Source organism: Salvelinus sp. IW2-2015, linkage group LG14, assembly GCF_002910315.2.
Source record: "Salvelinus sp. IW2-2015 linkage group LG14, ASM291031v2, whole genome shotgun sequence".
Taxonomy (NCBI): Eukaryota; Metazoa; Chordata; class Actinopteri; order Salmoniformes; family Salmonidae; genus Salvelinus; species Salvelinus sp. IW2-2015.
In genome coordinates, this window is record NC_036854.1 from 19499846 (window position 1) to 19514797 (window position 14952).

The 14952-nt window shown below is 37.4% G+C and overlaps 1 protein-coding gene across 1 annotated transcript; it reads left to right on the top strand.

Annotated features, from left to right (window-relative positions):
• The first annotated feature begins 337 nt into the window (after window positions 1–337).
• Window positions 338–7724, top strand: LOC111972959 (adhesion G protein-coupled receptor F4-like). The gene is made up of 16 exons (XM_024000073.2): window positions 338–353; window positions 606–722; window positions 858–893; window positions 985–1143; window positions 1288–1443; window positions 1550–1585; window positions 2815–2909; window positions 3224–3285; window positions 3923–4035; window positions 4399–4580; window positions 4742–4912; window positions 5086–6444; window positions 6675–6716; window positions 6820–6870; window positions 7101–7161; window positions 7278–7724. Exons 1-16 carry the CDS (start codon window positions 338–340, stop codon window positions 7346–7348), a joined length of 2727 nt encoding a protein of 908 aa, XP_023855841.2. The 3' UTR covers window positions 7349–7724.
• Window positions 7725–14952: the final 7228 nt, after the last annotated feature.

A 14952-nucleotide genomic window follows, 5' to 3' on the forward strand; every position in this document is an offset into this window, starting at 1 on the left:
GGTTACTACTCTGATTCCATATGTGTTATTTCATATGTTTGATATCTTCACTATTATTGTACAATGCAGAAACGTGTAAAAAAAAGAAAATCTGGAATGAGTAGGTTGTCCAAACTTTTGACTGGTACTGTATGTATATTTATTTTTATGGTCCACAAGAATTGCACTTCGGGGACCATAAAGATCTCTTGAATTGAATTGTTTCCACAGTGACAGCAACTCATTGAGAAAGTTGGTGAAGTTGAGTTGGACTATAATATTCCATTTGAAGCATACATAATAAAGTTCATGTGCTAAATTTAACCCACCCATCTCCAGTGTGTTAAATGTAACAGAGATGAACATTACTACTGGTAAAGTTTTTAATTGTTCTTTTTTTCTTCATTTTATAAAAGGTTCAAGACCTACAAGGGCTCATGTGTTAGTAAATGGTGTATTTAAAAAACTAACTTGGAAAACTAACTTGGACGTTAGAAAATGTTGTATCTCCATGTTGAGGATGTTCAGTCCAATTCCCCTCTTACGGAGAAAAGATATAACGACCTTCTTTCTTCTAGGAGGTCGGTTGGAGATAGGTTGAGAATGTGAAGGACAGTTAATAGTAGGGTGGTCATGTGACCAGTGTTCCTCCAATGGGTCCTGTGATGAGATCGTTGATGGGAAAATATGTGGATGTCTCAATGACTATCCTTCTGATGGAAAGTTCTGTCAGCCAATCACAAGTAACTATTTGATTCTCACTTCCACTTGGTGTTTGACATTGTACCTGTTGTTGTAGTTGTATTTAGTTGTTTTTGGCAACGTCTCCCAGCTGCATAGTTCTTCTTGTTGACACGTCTTTTACCTAATCCCAACAGATCTTACTGCTTGTCCAAGTCCAACTACTACAGCAGGTATTCCAAGAAGTTACTCAAGCAATAGATTACATTTACTGAAAATAATAGACATGCTTGTCATGATTTATTTWATTTTAATTTTCCATAGAGCCATCAACCATTTCTGGCAGAATTATTGAAATTGAGTTGGACATGACAGATATTTCAGTTACATTGATAGATGTACTTAGGGCCAGTGTGAGTGGCCTGACCTACCCTGTCCTGATCTCCAATGTGTTAAATGTAACGGACGTGAACTTCACTACTGGTAAGAGATGTCTGTTGCTGATGCTCATTTGAGTTTTAATTCCTTGTGCATTGTAAAATATATTCAAGAACTGGTTCAGATATTTTCAAATAGTTGGTCTCACAGATGATGATGATGTTCATTCCACTCTCCTTTCATTCACAGCATGCTACCCAAACAACACATGCAGATGTGAGGATCAGTATGGTTGGTCATGTGACCAGTGTCTCTCTTATGGGTCCTGTGACAACATCACTGATGACTCCTGTGGATGTATCAAAGCCATTCCCCCTTATGGACCGTTTTGTCAGCCAATCACAAGTAACTGTTTCCTTACCACCTCCACTGTGGTAGTTTAATCAATGTTTATGTATTCATTCATCAATGTTTACACTCAAAGCTTACCCCGATCTCATTTACCACATAGATCTGACGGCTTGTCCAACACCATCTCCAACACCAGGTATGAGACAATTATTCATGACTATTTAATTAACAAATGTTTTACTGTACTAATTACAGTCTTACTAAGAGCAACTTGCCATAGTGTTATTCATAGTTGTATATTTACTTGAGACCTACAGCTGTAAGACAAAAAGCTGTGAAACAGGTTAGAGAACCAGCCATCATCATAATCATCTCACATTTCTCTGCAACCACACCTTTACCAGCAGAAGAGGAAWCAAGTACTGGTTTTACACAATAATCTATGTATTTCAAATACATGTAACAGTGTCAAAAATCCACTGACCTGTTCAGATGTGATTTTGTTTGGGTTATCTTTTTTAACCTTTGTTTAACTATGCAAGTCAGTTAAGAATAAATTCTTATTTTCAATGACGGACTAGGAACAGTGGGTTAACTGCATTGTTCAGGGGCAGAACATCAGATTTTTACCTTGTCAGCTTGGGGATTCAATCTCGAAACCTTTCGGTTACTAGTCCAATGCTCTAACCACTAGGCTACCTAACCACTAGGCTATCTCAGAGTATTACACAATGAACAAATTATGGCTAGTGTATGGAAAGTCATTTACATCTTCAAAAATAGATTCTCTGTTGGTTAATTAAATATATTTAAAAGTCCATAACAAATAACTTGAGCATTCCAACTCCTGCCGTAACAAGTAAGTTCCTTATTCCATGCAGTTACGGTACATAACTACTCTGTTAATCAAAATGCAATCATTCAGTGATACACAGCAATGTCAGTAAAGTAAATACTTTCAGGCATTAGTGCCAACAACAAATCAGTCCACAGCAAGTTCAACAACTCCAACAACTCCCTCCAGTACAACATCAAAGAAACAAATCAATAATGTAATTTCATTGGACCTACGGTATTTCCTTGTGGTATTATTGAGTCGGGCATCACAAATATTCACACCAATGTGTTAAATATAATGTTTTTATGTTCCACTGTACCTCAGTGCCAACAAAAAAACAGTCCACAGAAAGTTAATCAACTCCAACAACACCCTCCTTAATTTTACCTATTTCCTTGTGACATGTTTGAAAGAAGTTGGACATCGCCAAAAAAACAGTTACTCTAATGTCTTCATTAAATTGTTTTTCTGTTCCACTGTGCCCTAGTGCCAACAAAAAAAACTGTCAAAAGCAACCTCAGTTATACAAATGTGTAATTACATTTTTAACTTCCGTATTCTTATATTTTGTTCTGTTTTTGTTTTAGAAAACACAMTGAACCTACAATTTACTATGGCTATCACATTTGACTCTAACTTCAATGATGAAAATAATGCAATGTTCAAAGATATTGATCAAACTGTGAGTATACTATATTCCCTCATGCTTATCACAATGTCCATGTGCTGTAATGTAAAGTGTCAACTTGGACTCAGGGTTATATGTAACATAGTAAATGTAAATCGGTCTCACTCCATTCAGTATGACAGGTTACATTTCGTATGGTATGTATTAATTTGTGGATGTCCATTGTTCATTTCGCATGATATGTGACAAATTACAATTCGTTTGATATGTGACAAATTGCAATTTGTGCAGTATGTTCATTTCATGTCCTTTTCAATACTTAATTTTAAATCACTCTTGATCAATAATCATTTCACTGTCTCACACAGATCAAAGTCATATATAAAAGAAACATGCAAGGCTTCATATCAGCAAAGTTAAATAGGTTAAAGTAAGTTTTGCTCCAGTGTTATTACCTCTATTCAATACTTTATCATTTTATATTATTTCATTTCATGTGCTAATAATTTGAATATTCAAATACTAAATGTCACCTTAAATTTCTCAACGTTCAGTTTAATGTATAATTTCAATCCCAGGTGATTTTGAGGGATGTATGGGCCATATAATAGTTATTGCACAAATGTAAAGAATTGAAGGTTGCTGWAATTCTAACAATTTAAACTGTGGTCCAAAATGTCCAATATAACAAATACATTTTCAGTATATGCCCCAGAGCAGTGGCGGTTCTAGCTTGTATGGCTCCCTAGGCGAACCCCCGTTTTCATGATATCATTGACGTGACGTGCAAATGAGCGATAGAAAACCGATCGAGTAAATGTCACTATTCTAAAAAATGTTATGCGGGCGCCCCGTGCCGCCCCCGGCAAGTTGCCGCCCTGGGCGGCTGCCCATGTCGCCTATACCTAAATCCACCACTGCCCCAGAGACAAGAGTATCCCCTCGAAATGAAAAGGACTTGGGGTTGATGTTATACAGTGTATGTATGTGCTATTTTTTGCTTATGTACACATGCATGACATTAATTTGTGGATATGTTTTCTGATATTTCTTTCTCACATGAATAGGAGTGGAAGTGTTATTGCAGATTTTACTGTTATGACAACAATTGTCAATAATGTGGAAATTGCAAAAGCAAAAGAGGATATTGTCTCAACACTTGGAGAAAAATATAATATAAGTAAGTACTTGATTAGGTTAGTATTTGGTGGATTTGATGGACCAAGTTAGTTATTACTTGTCCTGAAATACATTCAAAAAGTATTTTGATCAGTTTAAACTGTGGCAGCAGTACATGTCAGTTGATTTTAGATTAATTGTTAATTTTCTTGCTTTTCTGGTGTGCTTCAAAAGAATTGTCACAAGAATTTAGCTTAAATTCCCCTTCATGTAATCACATAATTCATGACATGTAATCTACAGTTGTAATATCTATAAAATTACAATTATAAATATTGTATAAAATATTGTATATTTATATATTTAAGGTATATGTGAAGTAATGTTTTCAAGTCATGATTTCACAAATCTTATTGTTCTCTAGGGTTTACCTGCTTGAATAATACGATCTTTGGCAATGGACAAGTTAATGAGATAGTTGTAGCTGACTGCAAATTGGATGAAGTGGGTCAAAAGACTGCTATTTGTCAAGAAAATGGAAATTTTTCAAATCTGGAGAATAACTGTGTCTTAAAAGAAATTGAAACCCTGTTTTTATTATCTCAGGTAATATGTTAACATAAAAACATTTTCACTGGATATAAAATATACTCTATATAAAAATTGTTTAGTAATGATGGTATTGCTTTGTTACATTACTGTGTATAGCATCAAACCTTATATACGTTTGTATTTTTTCTTTCCTTCATCACTTTAWATCCACACAGGATTTAGTGGGGACTGATCTTCCAGGCTTTTTGGAAAGACTCCGCAACAGCACTTTTAACCTCCTAGGTAGAATAGTTGCATCACCTGCAACTATTTCTACTATTGTTAATATTCTAACAAATGTTGCAAATGTGTCCCGAAGTACCCCAATAAACAAACCATTGATGAAGGTATGTTGACATCAACAGTATCACTTTAAATCATTTTTAAACCTCCATTCAAAGATATTATAATGCTAATTTATTATTACACCCTTAAAAGTTGAATTAGAGCACATACAGCATCGTTTTTATTAGGATTTCAATAATCCTGTACTAATTCTGATTTCTATCTTGATYTCTAGAATTTCCTGGAAACGGCAGGTGTACTTACTTCCAATGAAGCAAAAACCTCCTGGGGTGATCTAAACAAAAACCTCACCAAAAACGAAAGCTCAGCCTTTCTGGGAACCATTGAAACAATTTCCAATTTCCTTACCGATGACTTTTTTGACATAGAAACGCAAGGCATTAATTTAAACAAAACCACAGTCAACAACTCAGTCAACAACTTATTCAATTTAAACTCGTCTGTYCTGATAGACATACCAGCATCTGAAGCTTCCTTCAATTCAATCACCATAATAACATTTGACTCCTTGTATAATGTTTTACCTGCCAGAAACAGCAGCAGTCGGAACAACAGTGTCAACACCATCAACGGAAAAGTGGTTCTGGTGAAGGTGAATGGCACAATCAAGAATGTGACTTTCCGTTTTGACGTACTGAACAAGACACTGGCCAATCCTCAGTGTGTTTTCTGGAACTTCAACCTTTTTGACGGCCTTGGAGGATGGGATGATAAAGGATGTGAACTGCAGTCTGATAAGAAGTCAGACACTGTCACCTGTCACTGTAATCATCTCACCTCCTTCTCCATTTTGATGTCGCCTTCCATTCCAGGTGTGTTAAGAGTCGCTTTGGATCTTATCACTTACATTGGAGTTGGCATATCAATGGGTTGCTTGGTTGTGTGTCTCATCATTGAGATGTTGGTATGGAAGGCTGTGACTGGAAACAACACATCTTACATGCGTCATGTCTCTATAGTGAACATCGCCTTTTCCCTTCTGATTGCTGACATTTGGTTCATTATTGGTGCAGCAATTTCCGACAATGAAAAAAAAGATCTACCTGCGTGTTCCACAGCAACATTTTTCATCCACTTTTTCTACCTGGCTCTGTTTTTCTGGATGTTGGTCTCAGGCCTTTTGCTGCTCTACCGGACTGTCATGGTTTTCTCTCACATGTCTAAACCAGCAATGTTGGCCATCAGTTTTTCTTTGGGCTATGGAGCTCCCCTCATCATTGCTGTCTTAACTATCGCAGTGACAGCCCCAGGGAAACAATACATTAGAGGGAAWGATGKGGTTTGCTGGCTCAMCTGGAMAGAGTCAAWGGCCCTTCTGGCTTTTGTGATCCCTGCCCTGACCATAGTGGTCATCAACCTTTTGATCYTGATTGTGGTTCTGTTCAAAATGCTGAGGAGAGGTGTGGGGGATGTTACCCAGCCAGATGAGAGAAATGCTTTGGTGGTCATCGCCAGGTGTCTGGCCATTCTGACTCCCTTCTTTGGTACTACCTGGGGACTAGGAGTAGGAACCATGACTAMASCAAACAATCTAGGAATCCATATTGTGTTTGCGATCTTCAATTCCTTACAGGTATTTAACTCAGTTAAATAACACTAGTGATTAACTGTTCCTCAGTGAAATACAATTGACTTGAAATATATATATATATATATATATATATATATATATATATATATATTTAAATGCATTAAATTCCCAATGGCATGTTATACTAAGTTAAGATTTGGATAAATGTTTACAATTAAATATACTGGACTTTGGTATAGTAATTCCATCCTTCACCATGTTATCATTCAAAGGGTTTGTTCATCTTGGTATTTGGAACACTTTTGGACAAAAAGGTATGTTCCTGACACACTTACTGATACCTCTCATAGTATGTATTGTAATGTGCTGTGTTCTGACAATTCATATATTTGATGAACTCCTTGTCTGTGCTTTCAGATCCGGGAAGCTCTGACAGGAAGGTCACACGTGTCCTCCAACCGCACAAGGGTAAGGGCTTTATTCAAACCACACGGCTGCATAAGATAGAATGATCATGTTTATAATTAAATATGTTATAAATCTAAATTATTTGTTGCTGGCCACAACAGGTTTGTTACACTATTGTCTATGCTTACTCATAYGACCATTTTATTGTATTTATCACTGTGTAGAACATGTCAGGAAGTTTACTACCTTTAAGCTAGTATTGAATGTTTTATATTATATTCTCGTTTCAGACCACAAGTGCTGCAACATCATCGTCAAGTGGTTTGGGATTTTTCCGGATACGGARGAGAAGTAAGTCTATAGTATAAAGCAATACTCTAAGGCAATTGGGCACAACTTCACATTAAKTTGCCCTTATACTACAGTATGTAGTGCCATTGTTTGACCTATTGTTCCTACTGTTCCAGATGTTTTCAACGTTTCAGCAGCTCCAACATCCAGCACTACTGGTGCATCAGAGACTTTCATCAACACTTAACTCAATGCAACAAATGTGATTATTATGAAATAACCTGACAATCAAAAGGTGTTGACACACATCATCAGTTGACGCACTAGGTTACAGTAGCTAACACCTTGAATGTGACCTTRAAGTGACTGCCACTAAGATCTGACCCCAGCTCACAGTGACGTCATTAGGGGTTATGTCTAACACAAAGCGATTCATTCTGAACTATATGGTATTTGAACTTTTTATCGGGATTGTTTAGTATTATATTGAATAACATGATTATTGTTTTTTTGGGGTGTGGGGGTGTTTAAATAAGAGTATTACTGTGTAAATGGATTAATCAGCTAACATGAAGAATGGAGATTGTTTCTGAAATAACACATTACATTCTCTCTTTGAATAATTCACTGTTCATTTTGTCACAATTTATTTTAAGTTTAATTTACATGTAAAAGGTAATATGTTCTGTTGTCTAASAGATTGCACTTTGGATGCTAAAGAATAGTTGTTGATATCATGGTTTAAGTCATTATGTGTGTATGCAAATTCTGAGGGAGACTAAAAAGAGGGCAAAACATCCAAAAGATACCGGCTTTACATTGAGAGGAATGTAAGATAGGCCCCGCACACACTGATGTGCAATGCATTTGTCACAACCATTGTGCTRCAATAGAGTTTTTCTGTACCAAAATAATAACACGTGTCGAGAAGACACGGCACAGTAAAAACATTTGTGCAGACAAACTCCATTGTATCACTAAACTATATGTTGTATCACAATTATTGTGTMAAATCCATTGTAGATCAGTTGTATGACCTCACTTAATCCATGATGTATCTTGGTTTGTCTCTTCATGTTGGCTATTATCAATTTACATGTTGCATGCATGCTTTGCTTTTTTATTTAAATATAATKATATAATAATGGGGCAAACAGCAGTCGTTCAGCACATTATCTAATATGTTTTCGCAGGATCTTGCATTATCTTAATCATAGACCATTATATCTTGACATCMCAACTGTACACGTGCCTGTAGGGAAAGGTAGTTGACACAATGATGATATAATCATCGTTTGAAGGACTGCACAATGTTAACAAAAGAGCATGCAAAGTAATGGGTCTTTCTTGGTTTCGTTTCACACAGAGCACTTCGGCTACTTTGTTTACATTCAAGAAATGGCACAYATTTCTGTCAGTTTAATTATTAGTTAAAAGAAAATTATTAAAATATTGAATTAATTAGTTAATTAGATAATTTTGTTGTGTTGTTCTGGCAACCATTGATACAGCAGCATGTTTAGTCTAGGGAGTGTCCAGAGGACGTACATACAGGACATCAAGCTGCCTCATGCTACAGAAACAGGAGATTGGCTTCTGCACTATGGGCCATTCTGGTTTGGACAAGGCTTACTTTTCCCAGGCTTACTTACTTACATGTTTTGTATGCATGTGTAAAAATATATATGTTTTTTAAAATGACCTTCAGAATTTCTATAGAAATACGACACCTCATTTCAAACTTTTAAACAGACAAATACGAATTCCCATGTCAATTCACACGACATATCAACGCGTCCTGTCAGCCAGCAGTCAAACTGCACGACAGTGCTGTCGTTCATTCGTGAAACTAAAACTAACGRCTAAGTTTAGTTTTCAATGGCTAAGTTTAGGCATCAATTCCGAGTGGTTAAGGTTTGAGTTAGGGTTAAACAGAAACATTTTAATGAAAAGAACAACAACAACGTGTCTTGCGCTGAGATTGAACCTGCGTCGTTTGAAGCCGTAGCCCACCATTTAGCCTTTCCTCAACCAAATGTTGAGCATGGGCTAAATGTGGCATGAACACAACCAATCATGATTGTTAAACAAATCACTTCAAAAAGTAAGTTACATTTGCACGTTTGTCCAAAATAATTCCAGCACTGTGCACCCGCCAACTTTCCTTAAATTCGGAAGTGGCTGAAATTATCCAACCAGAGAAAGCATCTCAACAAGCGAAACAGCGCCCCTCTTTCTTACCCTATGTAGCCCATGTATCTGATGCTGTTTGGCCAAAAAGAGTATTGCATGCCACACTCTTTTTGACCAGACAGCATCAGATACATTGTCTACACATACTGAGACAGTTGCTTTATCTGAGATTGATGAGTCTTTCTGTCGGCGCATGTCTCGTCAAATAAATTATCAACATTTAAATATTTTATTTGTTCGGGCAAGGTGGCACGGTAGGGCGAGCCAGGCCTCCTAAGGCTTGCCCATAACACAGGCCCTGCCTCAACCCCATCCACCACACCTGAGCCCAAGGCTACTATAACAGGCACTTGCCTTGCCCCTAGTGGACAAGTAATTGCCATGTAAATATATAACGTAATTTTACAATTGTAAAATGCGTGGATAGCGTGTAATCCACTGGAGTTTGGGATTATATTAATTTTTATCTAAAAAAATAGGACTTGTTACAAAATACTGTAGTTGCTCTTTGCATGGTGCGTTAACTTCCTAGTACAGGTAGTTCTTAGAAAGAGGCAGGTCTCCATTTCCTACAAACAATAAAAATGGCAGAAATAATGTCTGTTGATTTGTGATACTCCTGCATGATTGTGGCTTTGACTCAGCCTTTGTTCTGGTCTCTAGAAGTGGGAGTGGAACAACATATTAGGTGGTGTTTCTTTAAAGTCTACTGTAAGCATAACTTTATGATAACCATCAGTTTAGTTAAGCAAATCTGTGAGGTCAGGACAAAGCATAGGTCTACCCATAGACAGTATAACCACATTGATGGATTGGCATTACAGTAAAGTAATAACTGAGACGCAAACAAAAGTTAATGCTAAAATAAGACTAAAAGTCATGTCATGWGTGAGATCAGTTAATTAGTTGAACACAATTGATTTTCATGTCCAACCTGCCTTTGCATCAGTTGAAGCTTGTAGAGGTATGACAGTCAATTGGTACTGTTGTGTTGTGTGTGTATCGTCTTATATTTCCCTGGATTTCTTTTTCCTGTAGGCGTATTATTATTTTTGCACCGAATTGAGTTCCTACCCAGTGGGCAAAACTCATCAAAATGATATCATTACTACCAGATGATGACATTATGATGTCAACTCAACTGAGTTTGCATATTCAGTAGCCACTGAGCACTGTATCACTATCGCGTCGCGCCGAAAAACACAATTTACTAGTGACTGTATTCATGATACAACACTGCCTCTTGTGCCTTATTGCTTAATTGTACAATGCTCTTCCTCTTTTCTGATACTTTGTTGATGCCAGTAACAATTTGCATMTTCTCCATGGTGATGATGTGTTTGCACAATGCAGCTCTAGCCACAAAGAGACTGTTGTCGTGTCTTTGGCTATGCCGGATTAAGTGATATGACATGCTATTCTATAAAATCCTTTCTCTGTAATTAATATTACCTGATCGAGCTAATCATGTAAATGTAATTAACTAGAAAGTCGGGGCACCACGAAATAATATTTATAGAGCTGTTATCTTCCGAATAAACTCTTAAAGACCTAGTAATATTTGACATCAATAGCAGTCAATATTAATCATCACCTTATTTCAGTTTCATCTGAAAGTTGTAAATTCTTGGTTATCTGCACAAACCCAGTCTTCACTATGAGTCATCAATACATCAATTGTCTTAAATAATTTATTTACTAACTAAGTAATTCACAGAAATGCATAAACAAACAGTAGATAGTTACAAGGAAATGATAACAGAGTTTCCCTAGTGGGATAAACCGGCATCGCGGCTTGATGTACAAAAGGGAAGTGGGGGTCGACTGAGAAGACAACACACAGTTGATAATTATAACAATTGAAATGCTAATCCTTTGCACATTAACGCTCACTCATTCGGGAACAATTGCAATCAATATATATATATTTACGCTCAGTGTGTCGTCGGGATCTCTGTTGAAAAGTTTGTTTCTGTTGGAGAGGCTGTCCGCCCTCTCTCTCTCTGTCGTGGTTAGAATGGATAGTTCAGGGTGCCATTCATTCATGTCTTTATAGAGTAGATGTTTCGGCGGTTGTCTGCCTTTGCGTTCAATGATACGGAATTCCTAGCTGCAGACTAGTAATTAATATCAAAGACTTGTTCTTATTCTGTCGGTATCGATAGTCTAAGAGTTTAACCACGTGGGATGGTTAAAAGATTCAGCAATCGCCTCAAACCTTGGCCCTCTCATTATCGAGGTAAGCTGGTCTGCAATCTTTGTTCTCTCGTAATTGAGAGAAACATGGTCTGGTGATAGAAAACCCAGGTGGGCGTTTTATTCGGAACATCGAAAGGGCTGTGTCATGACGCCCGGTCCTGTCTGTGCCCCTGGGGGCGTGCCAAGGACTTAGTGAAACTTTTTAGGGAATTGGAGTTTCCTTCATTAAACAGTCCAAAATCACATTACACAATTTCACAGACAGTTCCATCCTCACTCATTCATTTTATCCAACAATTAGATGTAAGCCTCATTACTGAGGCTATTGTATATACAGCGTTTCACAAAATTGTACCAAACGGACCAGTTCGTGGCTGGATTCTTCACCGATCTTTTATACCTTCTCCAGAACATAAATGTTGTTCGGACCTCAAGTTCTGTGAGGTGGAAGAAATTCCTTTGTTCTCTCTATGAAAACTCACTCTGTCTCTATACTGTGGCCATGAGGAGATAATCTCCTCCAGGAATTTACGACCTGAGGTTGCAGCAGCCTGAGTGTGGGAGACAGAGAGAGGGGGATGGGGCTTGCTGTACCCAAAGAGGGCAACGTCATGACACTGTAAACCAGGGGTAATAAACTAGRTTCAGCCGCGGGCGATTTTTGTCAGAGCGGAAGGTAGGGAGATGGAACCTAATAATTATTATTTGTACACTGCAAATCGCATGAATAGATTATATTTGAAAATAACAATAATTTCATACCTTCATTACAAGGAGACATAATTTATTTATAGTTTTTTATTTGTGGGACTACTTGGAAACAGATCTTCAAAATTCCAAAATTTCCAAAATGTGTTGTTTTTTTTTAACCAAAAACTAAAAACAATATAAACCATATATGCACTACCTTTCAAAAGTTTGGGGTCACTTAGAAATGCCTTGTTGTTGAAATAAAAGCACATGTTCTGTCCATTAAAATAACATAAAATTGATCAGAAATACAGTGGAGACATTGTTAATGTTGTAAATAACTATTGTAGCTGGAAATGGCAAATTGTTTTATGGAATATCTACATAGGTGTAACAGTATAACTTTAAACCGTCCCCTCGCCCCGACACGGGCGCGAACCAGGGACCCTCTGCACACATCGACAACAGTCACCCACGAAGCATCGTTACCCATCGCTCCACAAAAGCCACGGCCCTTGCAGAGCAAGGTGCAACACTACTTCTAGGTTTCAGAGCAAGTGACGTAACTGATTGAAAGGCTAGTAGCGCGTACCCGCTAACTAGCTAGCCATTTCACATCCGTTACATAGGCATACAGAGGCCCATTATCAACAACCATCACTCCTGTGTTCCAATGGCAAGTTGTGTTAGCTAATCCAAGTTTATAATTTCAAAAGACTAATTGATCATTAGAAAACCCTTTTGCAATTATGTTAGCACAGCTGAAAACTGTTGTTTTGATTAAAGAAGCAATAAAACTGGCCTTCTTTAGACTAGTTGAATATCTGGAGAATCAATACTTGTGGGTGCGATTACAGGCTCAAAATGGCCCGAAACATAGGCCTTTCTTGTCAAAAGTCTATTCTTGTTCTGAGAAATGAAGGCTATTCCATGTGAGAAATTGCCAAGAAACTGAAGATCTTGTACAACGTTGAGTACTACTCCCTTCACAGAACAGCGCAAACTGGCTCTAACCAGAATAGAAAGAGGAGTGGGAACTGAGCAAGAGGACAAGTACATTAGAGTGCCTAGTTTGAGAAACAGATGCCTCACAAGTCCTCAACCAGCAGCTTCATTAGATAGTACCCGCAAAACATCAGTCTCAATGTCAACAGTGAAGAGGCGACTCCGGAATGCTGGCCTTCAAGGCAGAGTTCCTCTGTCCAGTGTCTGTGTTCTTTTGCCCATCTTAATCTTTTCTTTCTATTGGCCAGTCTGAGATATGGCTTTTTCTTTGCAACTCTGCCTAGAAGGCCAGCATCCCGGAATCGTCTCTTCACTGTTGGCGTTGAGACAGGTGTTTTGCGGGTACTATTTACTATTTGGTTGCTGACAATGGGCCTCGTAAGCCTATGTAGATATTCCATTTTAAAAAATCTGCCGTTTCCAGCTACAATAGTCATTTACAAAATTAACAATGTCTACACTGTATTTCTGATCAAGTTGGTGTTATTTTAATGGACTAAAAATGTGCTTTTCTTTCAAAAACAAGGWCATTTCTATGTGACCCCAAACTTTTGAACGGTAGTGTATATGAAAAACACTTGTGGGCCAGTTTTTGCCTGCGAGCCGCCTGTTGGCAACCCCTGCTGTAAAACATTCATTCCATTGTTACAGGAGAACAATCTGGCCTTCAAGGAAAYACTTATTCAACTCAGAATTGTAAGTTGTCATACGATACAACATTTATTTATTTTATTTTTATTTAACCTTTATTTAGCTAGGCAAGTCAGTTAAGCCTAGGTGTCCCTCTAGCGCCCTCCAGTTTCAACTTCGAGTGAAACTGGAGGGCGCGCAGTTCGAATAAATAATCACAAAAATTATTGATTTTAAACATTTAGGTACATATAAGGGTCTTATATCGGTTGAAAGCTTAAATTCTTGTTAACCTAACTGCACTATCCGTTTTGTTAGATAAAATCCTTCTTTATATCCCAAAAAGTCAGTTTAGTTGGCGCCATCAATTTGAGTAATCCACTTGTTCAACTTGCAGAGAAAGGAATCCAAAAATCTACCCCTAAATTTTGTTTAAACAGGTGAAAATACATTGCTATTTACTCCTCAGATACCCTAAAATAAAATCAAACTATAATATTTCTTACGGAAAGAAGTATGTTCAATAGGAAACTGATTTTAGCAGGTGCAAACTGTCTTCATGGCGCGCGCAAACACGAATTTCCAAGACTGTGTCCCTGTACTAAAACTGATATTTCTTATTCGTTTTTTGAAGWTACATGCCTGAAACCTTGAACATAGACTGCTGACACGCTGTGGAAGCCATAGGAATTGCATCCAGGGAGCTAATTCTCAGTATGACCTTATACTTGCCATTCTAAGAGGATGTTCTCTCAACAACAACAAAAAATCTATTTGTTTTTTGGGGGATTTTCTCCTACCATATCTATTGTGTTTTATTCTCCTACATTATTTTAACATTTCTACAAACGTAAAAGTGTTTTCTTTCCAATGATACCAATTATATGCATATCTTGGCTTCAGGGCCTGAGCAACAGGCAGTTTACTTTGGGCACGTCATTCAGTGAGTCATTCAGTGAGAAAGTGAGAAAAAAAGGGGCCTAGCCCTAAGAAGTTTAATTTTAAGAACATGATGTTGTTTTGTCCATTTGAACCAGTATTGACGAGGTCACCGTTTCTCAATGTTTGTGGCTTACAGTTATGCCTTATCAAGCACTGTGTTCTGTAACGCCTAGAAGGTATATACTTGCAACA